General features: G+C 42.9%; 1 protein-coding gene across 1 annotated transcript in view; it reads left to right on the top strand.

Moving 5' to 3' along the window:
- LOC104278051 (semaphorin-5B-like) overlaps positions 1–18679 on the top strand; it is a 42930-nt gene that overhangs the window by 21734 nt on the left and 2517 nt on the right. The window contains exons 10-11 of the mRNA XM_009874902.1: positions 426–470; positions 3559–3764. Of these exons, the coding sequence (XP_009873204.1) occupies positions 426–470; positions 3559–3764 (251 nt within the window). The remainder of the gene's footprint in view (positions 1–425; positions 471–3558; positions 3765–18679) is intronic.

Raw genomic sequence — 18679 nt, 5'->3', positions numbered from 1 at the left:
CATCAAAATCTTCCCCCTGTGTTTTGTGGAAATTGAATCTCTCAGGCAAATATTTGATATGGGTCTAGACTGAATAGCCCCTTTCCACGTGTTCTTTTCTGGATTACAGTGCCGTCGCTAAAAATCTGAGATCTCTAGACGATGGTATTGTTTTTCATGGTTTTCTCAGCTATCTTTTTTTTTACCCTAAATTGAAGCTAAACAGTGATCAGGTAACAGTACTGGAATTGTCATGTCTTCAGAGAGATTTTGTTCCGTGTGTTTCACCCCCTCTGAGCTTATCAGTCAGTTTAGAGAGAGACACTCAGTTTGCTGCAGAACACGTGGGCAGCTTCTTGTGTCTGGAGCTCAGGGAGTTTAATTACTTAAAGAAGTAAAGTGGTGGCAAAATGACAACTTTCTCCAATCTTCTTCTCTCTGTTTAGTGATCCTGCCAGCCTCCAGCATTGATGAGAGCACGAACTGTGGAGGTAGGGTACCACTAACTATATATCTTATTTTTATCTTAACCTGACTTCTTTTCTCCCTGTGCAGTATCAGCCAAACCATTAATCTATACAGCTCATATCCCACTGATAGCCCTAATTCCACTGGAGTCTTGCTGTCTGAGTCAGACTGGAGGAACGTATCGCATGTCCACTTGTCAGTTCCAAGATTTTTATTTATTTTAGGATTTGGGTTGATCACTGAGGTTCATTAATTACCAGGGAGCACATTGCTTGTCTCTCTCTACCCACATGTAAACGGTTCAGGAGAAAGGAAGGGATTTTCCTTGTTCCACCACTGTAAGCCTCCAGCTGTTTGGAGGCAGGTGTTTTTAAATGACCTATAAAGATTTCAGTGAACAGGGTCTCCTATAGAGATCCTTTGGTGATATAGGATGAGATTAGAGATTATATTTGTCCTCCAAGCACTCCTTTCATTCAAGTCCTCACCTCTCACAGAAGTTATGTCTCCTTTCTGCACGTAACTTGGAAAGATCAGTCACTAGTATCACTTTTTGACTGCCCTAGGAGCCCCGATGATGTCAGTTCCTGCTAGCGTCACATCCCTGCTTTCCTGAAATCGAGATCATCTGCAGACTGCCAAAATCTCTTCCCCCTGTGGAGATCATGGCAAAAAAAGGCACGCCACCTGTGGCACACAAATGTGGCTGCTCAGTTTGTGACTGCGAGCCAGTCAGTGGAATTAAGATTTCAGCACCTGCAGTGTCGGGTTTTTGCGTCACACCTTCTCCCTCAGAGGGTGCAAAGGATCTGCTTCAGCTCCAGGACTCCTTGCTGCAGCTTGCACCCTACTGTTAAGGACTGTATCCACATCCCCTTCATGCAACACCATTGTATTTGCTGCTGCAATCTACGTTTTACCATAGCTAATATTAATTATTACTTAATGTTCTACAGTACTTGGCAAAGAAGCCAATCAATAGAAATTCTATTGATGCATCTGAGAAAATCTGTATTTTCAAAGTGATGAACCAGAAAGCTTGGGCCCTGAGGAGGCACGTGCTACAAACAAAATAATTTGCTTTTTTCCTTAAGATACAACTAAAAGTCAGCTGAAAATCAGATGGGTCTTTCAAAGGTGAGAGTGAAATGCAAGAGAGCTTTATATTTTAGAAAGGATTTCCTGCTGTAGTGACTTGCAAATGTAACAGTGAGCTGGGCAGGAGGAGAATGTGGCAGTGTCATGTGGCTGTACTGAGCACAGTTGCCTAGTCTGTGTTTTGGCTCTCATGGGTGATGTAAAGCAGGCAGAGGTTTTTAGAAGGAAAACGTCATTTTGGAAAAGTGTTGTAACATTTAGTAGGAAATTATCATCTTTCTGCTGGTTTTTTTGGATCATCATCCAAAGCACAATAGAAAGTGGTAATCTTGCAATAGAATTTTATAGTGTGGTTTAAAAAATAAATGTAGCTCATCAGTCTAATAAATTCTGTATGTTCCTTACTGTAATTATGATTGAAGTGCATTACTTTGCTGTAGAACTCTATCGGTTTTGTTCTTTTTAAACTCAGGAGGATATTTTTTAACTAAAGCTTAGAGGAGAGCCGTAGACTAATGGGCAGAATTCTCTATTTGAAAAGCATATCAGTTAAAATGTACGATGGTACCGAAAAAACACACACCGTGATCAGACTAAGAATGAACTTCATTTAAAGCCACTCTCTGAGTAGTCCCTTCCATTTCTCTGCACACAGTCAAGTCAACGCAGCAGCCTGTCCAGAAGAATTGGCTTTTTAAGTATGTTACCGCTGCAGTCGCCACTGAGCCGATGTGGCTGACCCCAGGGACACCTGCCCTGGGGGGTCAGCAGTGAGGACCCCCCCTCCCTGCGCAGAAGGGCCCCTGTCATTCCTGTTTGACAGATGAGAGAGCAAAGACGGAGGAAAGGCAGGGGTGGCGTTTGGAGTCATCGTCCTAGCCGAATCTTTTTCTGTAGATTCGCCCGTGCACATTGCGAAAGACAGCAGGGTCCTAAAGCTTTGCCACCCAAGATTGCCTCTGGGTGCTTCATTAACTTGGTGGCTGTAAAGGTCATTACTATTTGTTCTGTTGTCAGTGGCGATCTGTTGGTGGTTGGTTTTACTATGACTCTCTGAGGTGGGGGAGACGTGAGGAATACTGTTTGACTTAGTCTCCCCCACCTCGCACCAGCCAGGGTTGTGAGTTAGGTACCTCCCAGCCTGTGGGATGCACAGCTACAACAGCTCCTTCCAGAGGTCAGCGCTGTGCCTGGAGGGTGCTGCTGCAGTCCTACATGAGACAGCTCTGTAGGAAGCTTTTATAGTCAGAGACCTTTGCTGTTTGAAACATTTGCACTGGAGCCACTCCATTGTCACCTGCCTGCAACTGCCTTCCTGTCTTTGCAGTTTGTGGAGAAAGCCAACAAAGAAATGTTTCTGAAGCAGTTCTCCCCTTTCATTTGTCCACCTTATTTTTCCCATCCCCCTGAGGACCTCTTTTTCACTGTTAGCAGTACAAATAGACCTCAGAGGTAGTGCAGACATGACCAAGGCAGTGCCACCCTGTGAATAAGCAAGAATGCTGGGCACACTTGGATTACGTAGGGGAGGAATGTGTATCTCCCCCACCCCACTTAGAGTCCCATGGGCATTTTGAGCAACCAGCAAAAAGGGCTTTCCTCTCCCTTCCCTCCCTTCAGAGAAACACTGAGCATTTTTATCCCCTTATTTCCATGACACACACATGCTTTGGAATCCATTTACGTGCATTGTTTGTACGGCTCATTTCTTTAGCTGTCAGCTTAACATAATGTTTAGTTTCAATATCAATAGAGGGGAGAGAGAAGAGACAGGGAGGGAGCTTTGAGAAAACAATGCATGAACCTGTTAAACTGCACAAGGCAGAGCTGCAGTGGGGAGACCGATTTGCAGGGAGATTATGTCACTTTATGTTAGAACGTAAGACTCTGGCTTCAACAGCTTATTAATGTTGATCCCGAGATGTCATAGCTCTGATTTGTACCTGTGGTCGTGTCAGGAGGGGGGAAAAGGCTGTTCCTTAAAAATAGCATCTCTTGTCATTTCCCTTGCAGGTTTTAGTCTCATCCATCTAATTGCCACCGGGGTCTCATGTTTCTTTGGCTCTAGCCTCTTAACGTTTGTGATTTACGTGTACTGCCAGCGCTGTCAGAGGCAGTCTCAGGAGTCGACCGTTATCCACCCAACTACTCCCAACCATCTCCATTACAAGGGCAACACAACCCCCAAGAACGAGAAGTACACCCCTATGGAGTTCAAGGTAGGGTACTTGATAAGAACTGCTACAAACAGCTTGATACGACCTGAACAAAGTCTATATTTATGTCATGGTTGGAACTGGGCAGATATGTGTTTCTGTGCCCAGCTGTTGGCATTTACATGTGGGGTTGAAGGGGCATTTAGCTGTACTGTCACAAAGGGGTTAAGAAGTCCCATTACAGCGATGGGATTTTGTTCTGTTTCACAGTCCTGATGAATGCCAGTCTGGCAAGTACATACCGTGATACTCCAGCCCATTCTGACTATTGTATGTATACAAATTGTCCTCTAAGAAATCAGTGAGAGCTCAGTTCAGTGCATTGTTAGTGCATGGTAAGAGGAAACGGAGGGGAGGAAGAATAAAAATGGAAACTTCATTAGACAAATAGCTGGGAAAATGCTTATTGGTAGGATGAGATTCTGGAAATGCTTTGGGAACTGCCAAATTGGAGAGAATGAGAAAACAAAGAGGGTTCTGCCCACTCTGTCAGTACTGGACAGAACTTATCACAGGCAGCCACACAGAACTCAATGACGGCAGCAGAATTAAGAGCCGAAGCCTTAGGAGAAGATGGGTGTTGAAGTGGCGTACTCTGCTGGTGTGTCTGCTTGCTGAGGGGATCACCGCCTGGTATCTGAGCAGATGGGACTAAGGGTGCAAGAGAGAATAGGCTGAGACACGTTGTTGGATTTGAGCACATTGAGCACATTTTGAGACACATTGTTGGATTTGAGCATTGGTCTCCAGGTGGAGTGTGGGATCAGAGAAGTGAGCAGTGAGATGGATGAAGGGACTTCATGTCACCACGGGATCAACAGCCCGCCTAAGGTCTTGTAACAATGTGGAGCATTATTTGGGATATGAACACAGAACAGAAGGAAACGCTGCAACTGCTTGTTTCTTGATATAGCTATGTGCTGCTGACATTTTGATTGTCTGTTTCTGCTGATCTGGCCTGGATTCTGACTGAGACCCAGTAATAAGATCAACAGTGCCATAGTCTAAACTCCCTGGATGTCGCGGACTATTTCTCCATCGGGATTTTGTAACGTTGGGCACAGGATGATTTCTGATACGTGGCCATGATTTGCAGTGTGCATACACATCAGAACTAAGAGCTTTCATCTAATAATTTGAAAAGAGTCAGTGTTGTTTTGGTGTTTTAATGGAAAACAGTTTGAGCTGGAAAACAACAGCCCCGTTCTAGCAATAAGCATGTTCTGAAATTCTTGTGTTGGGCATTGCAGCCCCTCAGAGGATCCTACTGCCTATAAATGCGGTCTCAAAAATACATTTCCTAGCAGCATAAGGCTACAGTTGCATACGGTTTAATAAGGGTGCAGCATCATAATGCAAGTCAGCATGGATTTGTGGAAAGTAAATCATGTCAAGCAAATTGGATTCCTTTTTAAAATTAAATAAATATTGATCTAGATAGGAGGAAAGCAGCAGACATATTGGGATTTTCAAAGGCTTTTAACAAAATTTCACAGGATATATTATTCTACATGCTCTGCATATATGGAGTAGGTAATAAATTATTAAGACAGGTAAAGAACTAGGACCTGATCCTGGAAGCTTCGAACTATGAGAGTAAACCTTTCAGTTACGTGAGCAGTTTGTGGCAAAGTCAATAGGAAGACCCAGATGAGAAAAGCTTTCAGAATAAAAGAGATAAGCAAGAGTAGCCCCTTGTTTCTTACATAGCACACAATGAAGAAAAGAAACAAATTTGGTTCTGTGGTCAAAAGCAGGGAGTTGCAAGGTTGGCTTTGCATTAACATTTTTGTTGTGATTTATATTGTCTTATTTTATGTTATCAAATGATGCTAAAATAGGAAGAATGGTTCCAATTTAGAAGGATGAAGTTATTTGCTGAATGATCTTGATCAAGTGGGTAAATGGAATATGAAATGGAATACGTCTATGCCGAGTAGTGCAATGGAGTAGAAGTAATAACAAAGCTAAGTGAAGTTTAACAATGCAACACATTAGTTAATGTACTATCAGGAGGGAGCTGACCTCTTTGATAGATCCGTCTCTGAATACTTGATCTAGTGTGTAGTAACAGTGAGCAGCTGTTAAGAGTCTTCTTTCAAGGGACATAAAGAGCCTAGGCATTAGGTCAAGTTTTGAAAAGTCTAGTTTATTTAGAGGAAGACACTAGCTAATTGGGACTGTATGAGTTAGGCTGAGGGAGAGAAGGGACTTGGACACAAGGAGAGATAGACCAGATGGAGCTTATTTATAGAATGTCGGAAGTGAAGGAGTTCAAGTGAATAAATCTGCAGTCTTCGGACAGACTAAAACAAAATGTTTAGGAGCAAGGGGCTACTTGTTAAGAAGAAGTCAAAGTCATACTCTTTCAGTGTGGTGCATGAGGCAAAGAGATTTACAGAAAGCATGAAATCTGTTTGTCAAATGAAGCGCCTTTTCTCTATTCCTGTTGAGTATTTCCTTATGTTCATCTTCTCTATTGTCCCTCCTTTCTTAAACTCTTGCCTGAAAACGTCTTATTTAATACTACAAATTTTCCACGCCTCAGTGTTCCCTCGAAGAATATAGCATTAGTGCAGTAAGAGGAAGGCTCTATGTGTTCTGTGCTGTGTAATTACTTACAGAACTTGTTATTAGCCAGCTTTATATTTAGGAATAACTGGCAGATTTTTCTAAGGGTCAGGAGGGAGTTTTTCATGCCTTCAAGGATCATGTGTGGTTTTATTGTGATGCTATGCAATTAACATTCAGATGACAGAGAAGCTAAAATTCACCAAATCACCTTCTTGAATGTGAGCCCATCTGAATTTAAAATCTGCATGTATGAAAGTGAAAAAACCTGAAATTCTGTATTCTAAACCCAAGTAAGTTTCTATTCAGCAGATATCAAGAAAACTTTCCCCAGCATTTTGTAGGTAATGAAAGTACAAGAATCCTTATAGATTTGTGTGTGTGAAAAAGTTAATAAATCCATGATTAAGGAAATATATGGTGTGTAGACTACTTTTCAGTAACACAAAATGATAATACACAGGACATGATGGTAGCAGAAGGCTGAGCATATGCACAAGTCTATTATTTTCCATTCTTTGGTAATAATAAGCCTTCTGCAACTGTCTTTAGTTTGTTTTCATCTTGAAATATCTCAGTTCTCCAACCAGCAGGTGAACACAGTAGAAAGTTTGGCAGTGTTATATTCCAGTGTACACCAGTGAATGCAAACTCATGAATCAAGGTGAATTTTATATGAAGGCAGATTTTAATGAAGGAAGCGCTAGCTGGTATGAGCCTTGTTGGACATGTAATGCAGATCAGATGTAAATATCATACATAGCGGTGACCTATTGATCATTTAGCTGATGCTAACTTGCCTAGGCAATGTTCTGCAGAAGACTGGTTTATTTTTGCTGGCTTCTTTTCCCTCCCTGTTTTGCTTTCTCAGGAACGCTGTGAGGTTTATTATTAGCTATTTTAGCCATGATGTCTTAAAAGATTTCATGCATATGCATTTACCAGCAGCGCGTTGATTTTGATTTGTTATTCACAGATAGTAGGGGAGAGACCTTTGGGGTCACCTAATAAGCAGTTCGTGTTTCATTAATTGGTTAAAGTTCATACAGCACTCTGACAATATTGAAGACTGTGCAGAACAAGAGCATAATGAAATAAAAATTATCTACTCTTCACATTTCAGCCTGATGGGTTACAGAACCACCTACAACCTTCCCAGTACTGCCATGCCGATTAGGTAATAGCTGGCTATCAAAGCAGAGAGAAGATCCTCTTTTTTAACATCTTGCTTCAGCTACTCAGTGACTTACTCGTGTGAGCTACTTTCAGAGTCATGCTGATGGAAAGCCAGGTGATCCTGCAGTGGAAGTGGAAGGATGTAGGGTCAAGGTTGAGCCTTTGTGAATTAGGAGCTCTTGGAATAGCCATACGTGGAGAAGGGGTTTGGACTGAACTTCTTCCTATTGCTAAATCGTCTGCCAATAGAGAGCCAACATTTTGTTCTACATGGGATTTGGACAAACAAAGGCATCTGCACATTGGTCCAAATCCAAAATCCAATGGCCTTTGGATCGGGCCAGATGGGATTAGTGAGAAATATAAGTTTGCAGAATGGTTATGATGATGATTCTGCAGATTTTCTTCTTGATTGTGCTGGACAGACCTTCCTCTGTCCTTCCTTCCTTAAACACAGCTTTAGTCATGAGTCACGCGGTCAAACTTTCTGTACTGATCCCTGAAATAAGCTGAGGAAGCACCTGAGCATTGCGTCTGCACTGGGCATCATGTCTGCTGTCACAGAACCTAAGGGCCAAACACTGAAGCTGTACTGAAGCAAAACAGTCATTTATGTCAATGAGCAAATTTATTGTGGAGGAAGATGAGGTGAGAGCTTAGTGAGATTGCAGGATATGGCAATGAAAGAGAGAAACAAAATATTCCATGTATTACCCAATACCTGAAGTTTCTAAAAGGACATCAGAGCGTTACATGTTAAATTCAGTAGGACTGTGAGTCTTATGCTTGCCCAAAATTATTCAGCAAATATAAATGGAGCTACCAGAAAATGGAGGAAATATTCAGTAGATCATTTGGGACTTGGTATACATTAGAAGCCACAATGAATATTTTTTAATAAAGTGAGAACAGTACTGTTGAGAATCAAATAACAGTGCAGAGCAGACACCCCTGGTGAAGGACTCTGAACACTGTGATACATACTTCATTACTAATCCCAAATAATTCATGGCAATAAGATACCAACGTGGAGGGTTATGAAACAGAAACCAATTCTATCTTTGGAAGAAGAACCCTTCTGAATAAAACAACAGGCTGGGTGTTCGGTGTGCCTTTCAACATTGCAAAAAGAAATGGAAGTTCAAGGTATAGGAAAGTGGATCCCTGTATGGATTTTAAATCTCTCTCGGTGATGGTCATTTTCATTGCCACTGAAAATCACACCTTTTTATAGTGAGGAGACAGCGAGGGGTTCAAGTTTAAATGAGCTTTAACTACTGTCAGGTGCCCCAGAGTAATATTTAAGTCGGCCTTGGTCTCTGAGGATGTTTGTTTCTCTCTACCATAGAAAACTTAGGGCTTCAGTGTCCTGTTGCTTGATTTGGTATGTTGCTACTTCAAGGAAGATGGGCTAGCCCATTTGTTTATTTTGATCACAGCACATACAGCAATAGCACTGTGATAGAACCTTTTTCTTTTCCCGGTGACCCTTTCACTGTACATCATTCAAGCCCTGGGAGGTGGCTGTAATGTTCAGACATAAGCACCCTGCCAGTGACACCCAACGCTGTCAATAAGTTATCAACAGCCTCCGTGAAGTATTTGCTTTAGCTGCATGGCAATTTAGAGTGTGATTTAGCTGATGTAGTCAGCTGGAAAAAAATAAATACATATCTATATATTAAAGTATAGTAAAACAGTTTGAAACATAAATTTCGTTCCCGGTGAATTTCATGTTTAACAAAGACTGTTTCCCCTGAACGAAGTGGCATTTAAGAACATTAAGTGCTTGAATGGTAGAGTACATATTTTTAGTGCTTACCATGAGTATAGTATTATTCAGAAAAGAATAGTAGGGGCAGGGGGTTGTATTGGCAAAGGAGCATTGTGCCCTTTCTTGTATGATGCTGCAGTTGCAAATATCACTTCAGGGGACTCTCAATTTGCATAATGCCTGCTAGAAAGGGAAAGCAAGAGAGCTTACTGATGGGGAAAAAAGGATTAAGTGGTGCATCTCAGTCAAAATCTGTTAGTGTCTTTTCTCCTCTTTATATCATTGGGTCGAGTCAAATTGAGCAGTCAAGCATGCCTGGAGGTGTGGCTGTCCTGGGATGATTGTGCCTGTAGCCCTGATGTGCATCTCTTGGGGGTGTCCTCACCCCGTGGCAGCAGTGGCTCAGCGGGTTGCTGTGTGCAAGTCACAGATATGTCCCTCTCGTAGATACATTATTTAAGAGCAGGGCAAACTGCCAAGTCAGATCTGAATGTTTCCTTGCTTGTGCCACCTCTGGGATGCTACACAGCTGCTCACAACAGTCCCCCAATGGGAACTGGTCCCCACTCCATCTGCCCTTCATACAAACCTTTCATTGCTCCGCAGATCTGCTGCGCTCATTGTGGAGTGAGAATCCACATTGTTCCTCCTCCCCACCACTTCGACAGAGTCCAGCTTTTGGGGTGACTTTTCCTTTTTAAGCCATATTGAGAAGTTTGAAGCTTCATATTCATGCTGTCATGGTTTTCTCTGTTGGATCAGCCTTCTCCTCCTTGTACAACCAGGCGTATCTCCTCTACACCAGGTCAGGAGTACGGTCCATGCTTTGCCTTCTTACAAGCTGGGCTAGTCTTCATGGGTGCTCACGCTAGCCTTTCTTTGGGGTTGTATTACTGCAGCTGTGGGAATCTGTGAATGCAGATAAGACAGGTTTATAGGCAGACAAGTTTTAGTGTGCTTTTAATTAGATCAATGAGTATAGCTGGAAAAAGCTGGCAGGTTTTCGAACATGTGAGCTGCTATTTCAGACCTGAAGACAGACAGATGTGTTCAAAGTTTTATCTGATTTTTCCAGCTACACTAATTGATCTAATAATTGATATTGCTTTTTTCTTGCATTTTTTTGCCTTTCCTAATTTCTTGGAGGTTGACATGTATCTGCCCTCACCCACCAATCTGTGCTGGAAGAAGGAGGATTAAAAGAAGAGGAACTGCAGGAATGGGATAACAGAATTGCACTGCACTGCCTGCTGTGCATTTACTTGACTTCCCTCTGCTGGTCAGAAGAGGAACATTTCAAATATACCCTAGCCTCATTTGCTAAAAAGTAATGGTTCTCCCTTGGTCCAGGTGCCTGAGCTGGTTCTGCCCTCCTTGACTCCTCAAAGCTCTGGCTGGCAGTGTTCCATGCATTAGCCAAACTGGGAAATCCTCAATGCCACCATGATGTGCAGGAGAAATTAGTTACCTGTTTGCACAACAGTTTAAAGGGAGCTCAAGTAAAGGGAGAAGATAATATTAGAAAAACAATAAATGGCAGAAAACTTATAACCTTTGTGCTACACTTGGAGGGGAGCTGGCTCACTGTTCTTCTGGAATAGCTCCACTAGCAAATAATGGATTTTTAAGTAGAATTATAAAGAAATAGAGCTGCATGCATAGAAAATAAAGATATCTGTGTCAGCGTTCAGAACTAGAGCTCAATGTGCAGAATGTGTTTGGCACGTTCTGAGAGAGGACAGCCAAAATACCTGGGCTGTTTTCTTCCTGAACCATGACCACCCTGCCCGAATGAGCAATTGAGAGCTCAGGGCTGCTCAGGATGTGCTGGCTGCTGCCACGGCACAGGCTGCAGCAACACTTACATCCGTTGCCACCTTTCCCTGGTGCATCATTTGTATGTGCACAATAGGTTTGGCGTGGGGTAAGCAAAAGTAGCTCTGCCTATGTTCCCTTATAGCTGGGAGAATCCTCATTAAGTCAGCTCTAACATCATCCTGTGATTTGGCACGAAGCATGTGAATAAAGGAAAGAACTGAAAATCTGCGGATGAAGGAATCTAGATGGACTGTATCCCAGAATCTGTGAGAACCAGCTAATGAACAACTCCAATTACCCTAATAAATATCATGAATCTTGGGCAAACCCCCAGTGCCATGAAATGCAAAGGTAATACAAAAGTGTTGGTAAGAAAGCAGGGCAATTTCCTCCCAGCTAATTGAGTCGCTGTTAAGCTACTGAAGTCCAATGCAGTAAAGTCACACAAGTAACTCCACTAAGCCTGTGTGGGAAATGCCAGTTGGATTTGTGCATAAGACAAACTATCTGTGAGCATAACAGCCCACAATCGATGGAGTCCGCCTAGACCTTCCCCATTCAACAAAGCATATCAATGGGGTGTCAAATCCCGCTTGGTCTTTAAAATTTGGCAGAATCAGGGCCATACAAGAGAGTGAAACCAGGAGGAACAAATGGGATTGGCTCAACTGTGCTTTCATTCGCAGAGATGGAAGGTCATTGAAACAAATCTCTGTTACTGTTAAAATGCAAGCAGATCTCAATTAATATTTGAGAGGGAACATGTCACATCCCCTGATGAAATGAAAGGTGGTTGGGCTGAACTGACAGCTGAGATGGGACCTGATGCTGAGCAGGAAGAAATCAAACATGATGGCTTTTTGCACAGAGTTGAAGGGAAAGCACGAATCTGAGCTGCATAAGGACAGATTCTCAGTTAAAAATGTATCTGCACTGGTCCATACATCTAAAGAAAAGAGGATGGTATTGGCGTCCTAACTAATCTTGTGATGTGTAAATAGAAACTGGCTTGGACAGGAATGCTGCTGGAGAGGTTGAAACCTGGCTAATGGACTGTGAACATCGGGCAATCGTTAATGGGCACATACGGGGCTATGGGGAGGATTTGTTTGGGGCACTGCAAGCAGTAATGCAAGGTTTGGCTTTATTTAATATTGTCATTAATGACCTTGGAGAGGCTGCAGTCAGTGTGTTAATTAAACTAGCAGAAGATATTAAATTGGGAGGTGTGTCAAAAAAAAAAGCCACTGGTATAGAAATAATGGAAAACGACCTGAGAAGGTTATAAATGCAGAGAGGAAATAACAAAGCGAGATGCAGCATGAGGAGAAAACAAAGCAGTCTTGAGGAAAATAATGAAAAAGCAGTTATTTAGAGGGTGGGATATATTTGGAAAGCAATAAGACTATAAGAGACAGAACGGAGTTAGCAGATGGCAAATTAGGCCCAGTTTTTGCTTTTATTTCTATTTTTACTACTTTTTTATTATTATTTTTTTGCTCTGCTACAGTTACACCTTTGCAATTCTCAATCTAACTGTAGCACCATCGGCTGGCACCATGCTGCCTGGTTTGTGTGGCTAATTCACCAGAATGAGCAGCTCTGAGACCATCTGAAAACTCAGGGCTGCTGGCTCGGGTGTAACTGCAGTGAGGCACCAAGAACTGCCTTCCGCACCGGACCTACAGCCAGTCGCCCTGGCCTTACTAGTGACCGTCAGCTGAGGCCCAGCACAGCCCAGTTGCTCTAGGTGATCATCTGCACCCAACATGAACTATTAAGCTTAGCTTTAGGAGGCAGTGTTTATACCTCTGGTGAGTTAGCCTGAGTACTAGAGCATGAGCCAAGGGCAAGTGCTGTAGCGCAGCTGATGAGCCTCTGTAGGAACACTGCTGTAAACGTGAGGGACCCAGGAAGGGCATTCACCAAGGCATAGCAGTGCGGCAAGGAGACGCAGTTTACACCTTCCCACGCAGCTGAGATCATGTCTGCTCTGTCCTGTGCACCAGCTGTATTGGGAAGCAGCTCAGCGCAGCCCTGAATTCCCCTTTTGTGTATGGATGCCGTGTCGCGGGTGTTGCTATCACCAAATTATTGGCAAGCTGGGGAAAACCAGCAAGCTTTAGGCTAGACACCTGCATTTGCCAGTGGGAAGGTTTCCATCAACAACTCAGGCTTTGGTTTCCAGTTCAGACAAATACTTAAGCCTGGATTTAGCTCTGAGCAGAGACTCGCTTCAGTTTGTCTTGCGATTACATGCAGTTTGCTTTGTCATCTTACTCGTGTGCTTAAAGTCCGAGTTGTGCCAAAGAATCTTTCTGGCAATGGTCCTTTATGTTGCCGACTCTGAAGGTTTTTGTAAGTTTAAAATGACAGTAATATAACCTCACTCCCTCCTAAGTATAAGGATAAAATAGCTATTTTCAAACAGCTATAGAAAACTGTAGCTATTCGTTTTCTTATAATAGAATGTTAGTTCCATTGTCAACCTGAGCACATCTGCAGATGCTGCCGTCATTTGGGGGTTGTTTAATTTATTTACCAATAACAGTGAACAAAGAATTGCCAGTCTAGAAATATGGTAAGTTTCCATCCAAAAAGACAATGCAATCATAAGTTTAGTGTCCCAGTGGGACTTTTTTGTATCTCTGTTTGAGAGGAAAAACCTTCTTATATAGAAAATAGGTTCCTCATCTGTACATCTACACTTCACTGTAAATCCTGCAAACAGCCTTATTGAATTCATCAGGAAAAACTCAGCACACAAACCCTGGCCACTGCTACTTTTGATTTCAGTGTAGGCAGAGCTCAAGAGATTTTATAAAAGCAGCAGATGCGATTGTTTAGTGTAAGACACTAAGCAAATTTTTAAGAAATATCAGAAAGAAGAGTAATTAAACTCTTAAAAATCTCTCTTAGCTTGCAGTAAGTACATGGGTCTCATAAGGTCTTTCTGGCAGCTTGCCGTCTTACCGTGGTCATTCGTAATGCACAGCTTGAGAGGCACAGCAGTGTTGTGGCATCCAGTTGATCAGAAGAAAGGGACCATGTGGGTGGGCCAGACGTCATTTATTTTCTTGGTGTCAGTTATTGCCAAATGAGGGCATTTTAGTTGTATGGTTTATTTTGTTGAAATATAATTATTATGCTAATTCCTTCCAAATTTACTGGTTAATTATAATTCTGAGATCTCTGCCTTGGTACTTCCAGAGACATACAAGCTATGGGAAACGTTTCATAATATTAATATATTTCCACAACCCTAAGTCATTTGGCTAATGTTCCTAGAACACAGAAAGTAACATCCCTTAACAAGAAGGCATGGCTGGGTCCATAAAACAGCTGATCTGCATCAAAAAGGCATTTTGCTCAATCTGATTTCACTGCAAGATGCAAACTACTTAAAAGGAACACAGAGAAACCTAAATGTTGGATCTTGGCTTCATTACATCATTGCACAATTCTTTTATCCCTCCACTTTCCTGGGGGACAAGGAGGAGTACTGGCCATCCCGCTGTTGCTGCAGGAAGTCTGCTGGGTGCCGTTCCAAGGAAAATTGGAGAGGCTACCTCAATTCTTTTGGGTCTCATTGTGTGGCTGCATTCAGCAGGAATGTTGCCCTTGATTTCTGCAGAGGCAGGATGAAGGATGCACATGGGCTTCATTTGGATATTGCTAAGAGGAATGGGTTGACTACAAGGTTGCTATCTGCTCCCTGGACCCTGATTTTAGACCTTCACCTGTGCCCAGAGTGGGTGACCAGCAGTGATTGCAGTTGTTACCCTTGATTCCTTAGCGCCTGCGCTCACTGTGTGATGAAGGAAAGGGCAAGTTTCTCTTTGTGGTACACAGAGACGTTCAACATTGCCAACAAACTTGCAAGGTGGAATCTTGCAGCTGTGCATTCCCAGCACAGGTGACAGATCTCTGATGAGTCATGTCCCTTGGAAAGGTGTGCAGCCTCCTCAGAGGTTAAAGGGGTGGTAACAACCAGAGATGCTAGACTGAGTGGTTTGAAGCTACCCAGAAAAGTCACCCAACTTTTTCTTTGTTATTTTGTACCTTTTTAAAGAGGTAAGTGTCATGGGTGGGAGGTGGAATCACAGAATCACAGAATGTCAGGGGTTGGAAGGGACCTCTAGAGATCATCTAGTCCAACCCCCTGCCAGAGCAGGATCCCCTAGGGCAGCCACACAGGAACACATCCAGACGGGTTTGGAAAGTCTCCAGAGAAGGAGACTCCACGACCTCTCTGGGCCACCTGTGCCAGGGCTCTGTCACCCTCACAGTGAAAAAGTTTCTCCTCATGTTGAGGTGGAACTTCCTATGTTCTAACTTAAACCCATTATTTCTTGTTCTATTGCTGGGCACCACTGAAAAGAGATTGTCCCTTTCCTCTTGACATCCACCCCTCAGATATTTATATACCTTAGTAAGTGAAGAAGTGAAACTACGCTGTAGAAGAACTAGGGGAGAAACTGGGAAGCTGGTGGAAATTGTCGTTGCTCACTGATTTCATGGAGACTGTGGTGCTGCACAGCTGGTTAATCACAGCTTAAGATTAAGCTACAAAACTCTTGGGAAACCTGCTGACTCTTCCCCCATACCACATCCAAAACAGAAAAAAATGATCTGGCCCTCAAAGAGAATGCTGAGCTCCAGAAAGCCGATTGCTTTCTGTGATAGAAGCTTAAGGAAACCTTGCCATTGCATGTCACCCTGTGGGAACTACTTTATGGCCCTTGATTTGGTATTAGTTGTGTGTGTGTGTCAGATGCTTTTAGAAGCACCTTTTTCACTTTAGCTTCTCAATAACTATACAGAATTCCTTTTAATTGGGGATGGGGGGATGTTGATCTTTTTAAATCAAGTTTTGAAATTGTTGTGACTGTTTTTTGAAGATTGAAACTTTTGATCTGTTTATGTGCGTAAGAAATGTTTATACAGCCTGTACACGCAGCTGTAGGATGAGAGTGGTACTGAACCCCCTATGCTGTCACACAAGAAGATGTTTTCATACATCTGGGAGAATGTAAGCAAGTAGGTCAGTGGATTATGACTCAGTGATTTGGAGCAGAGGCAGAATTTGGGGGAGTAGTGGCAAGGCATTGCTTGAGAAAAAGTAACAAATGGAAAGTCTGAATGATGACTTAGGCTAAAAATATCAATGGGGAGAGCTGAACAAAATTAAATGTATGCATATGGCACAATACAGTCATGTTTAACACATCCAACACTTGGCTCTACCTTGGGAGAAACAGCCTGCGGGTGCATGTCAGTGTTTTGCCTCTGGTATGAATACCAGGGGGCAGAGCAGGACACGCAGGGGGATATCTCTAAACTTCTCCCTCAGACTCTTCCATTTCTAACAAACTGCTAATACAGTAGCAAGAATGATAAAAAATTGCTTATGTATTTCTGTAAATATTGAAATATTCAGGATTGTGTTGTGCTTGGCACAAGCATGCAATCCGCTGACAAGAAGATTGGAACTTTTGATTAGTTGACAGATCACATATAATGGAGAAAGCTGCTGCTGTTTTACATTCTCTTAAAACCATATCCATCTCAGTCTTAAAACATCCCCACTTGACAAAGCAGACTTCCTGAGTCGGGGAATTTTTTATATATATATGAGTCATATCCCAACACAACATAATAAAGGGTCTTTTAAAGAAAGCAGTTTGAAGTTTTGGCTGCTTTTGAGTGATCCACTTGATTGGGTTAGTGCATGCTGGTGGCCGACCTTCTGCTGACAGGTTCTTGAACTGAGATTAGTGGTAACAGACCAGAAGAAATAAATTATATCAAATATGCCAGTATGGCACAGCTCATATTGGAAGGGAGGAAGCAGGTAAAAATATTTGATGGATACATGTTGAGTTTCTAGTTACTAGTTGAGTGGAGCGTTTTTTCTAAGTATATCCCACAGGTTTTCATGTTAGCTGAGGGTCTAACCTCACTTTTTATGGAGAATACGATGTTTGCACAGCTACCAGAAGCTTCTTTCTTCTTAAGGTAGGATATGACCAAAAAGAGGGCCTGAAATATGTTTCCTTCAGTGTTTGAAATACGTCATGCATGTGTAACAGAGAATTTGTGCCAAGTGATGTTTCAGCAGTAAATGTTAAGCTTTTTGTTATTTCTCACTCTGTTTGCTGAGCAACCAGTCCTAAGAGGTTGTAGCTGCTGGTGAGGGGAGGCATTACTGTTTGGTGTAGGAGAGAGCAAACAGCAAGAAGGGGAAAATACAGGTTGAGTGTCAGGGAGTGTCATCAGTAAGGCCTGGTGGGTGCTCAGACGACCGACAAATCTCCTGCAGTGTGTAGGATGGCAGTGCAGAAGGGCTTAGGCAGCAAAGGCAAGTCTTTCGTCCCGCTCTGAATCCTCTGGTGAGGACAGCCCCAGCTCTAGTGCTTGCAGGGCTGATTTATTCATCTTAGTTACTGCAGCCACATATAAGTCCCTGCAAAAGCACTGAAGGGTTGCCTCTCCTAAGAGGACTTATTGGGCATTGTCTTCAGCCATGGTAATGTTAAGGGCCTGGCTCAGAGGTGGCTGAAGTGAAGAGACACTTGTAGGAGCTGGGCTGTGAGCAAGGGTCTCGTCTGTGTTAGCTTTCGTGATTGACTGTAGTTGTGTGGTGGTGACTCTTGGCCTTTCCCATTGGGACTTATAAATGTCGGTGGGACCAGCTAAGGGCGCAGCAGGCTCCTTTCATCCCCACAATAACTCCAGGGAGTTCAAGTTGTCAGGAGGTTCTGACCGTGGTGGCACAACCCACGTAGTGTTGGGGGAATATCTTCCAAAGGGAGAGTCGTTGGCCGTCTCTGTCGTGTCGCAGCAAAGAATTGCAGGACAAGAGCCAGGGTTAAAGCTCTGAGTAAAACAGCACGAGAGGCCATCCAGAGAGGTGTAACCACGCGCCTCTCACCCTGCAGTGAGTGCACGAGAGCCTGTGTGTGCGCGTCTCTCAGATTCACTGCTGCCTAATTTCCCTTCTTCAAAATATCAACCAACATCTAGTGCCAAGAAACCTAATAATCTATTTATTAAAAATGAGGCAGACAATAAGTTTGTGTGGGGAAATGTTAAGGCAGCACACATTGATCATGCTGATTTAGGACAGTATTGCCATCGCAGCATTCCCAGAGACGAATTCTTTGCAGCTAATTGCATTATAAATTCCGCTAAACCATTTTCATAAGGTATTTCCCTAAGATCTAAGCCCTCTGTCAAAAATAAAACCAAAAGAGCAAAGGACCAGTCGTGGAGGTTTTTAATTAAATGTTATATGAAAGTAAGGCAAGAGAGAGAGAAAAAAATGTAAATTATGTTAATTAAATGCTAAGTCTACTGTAAGGTGCTAGTTTTAAACACTGTGGGACATGTTGAAATACAGATTTTTCCATCTGAAAGCCAAAGAAGTAGAGTCCTGAGGTCTTTGTCCTCAGATCAAGATGGTCCTGAGCCACCCATTCTGGGTGAGGATGCTGTGGTGGCCCCTGGCCGTGGCATTACGGTGTCTGCAGTGGGTGTCCTGGGCTAGAGACACCGATGGGCAGCAGCAGTCATCATC

Source organism: Apaloderma vittatum, unplaced genomic scaffold (assembly GCF_000703405.1).
Source record: "Apaloderma vittatum isolate BGI_N311 unplaced genomic scaffold, ASM70340v1 scaffold27118, whole genome shotgun sequence".
NCBI classification, from domain to species: domain Eukaryota; kingdom Metazoa; phylum Chordata; class Aves; order Trogoniformes; family Trogonidae; genus Apaloderma; species Apaloderma vittatum.
The sequence above is the reverse complement of the archived record's forward strand: the minus strand, read 5'-3'. Positions and strand labels throughout refer to the sequence as shown.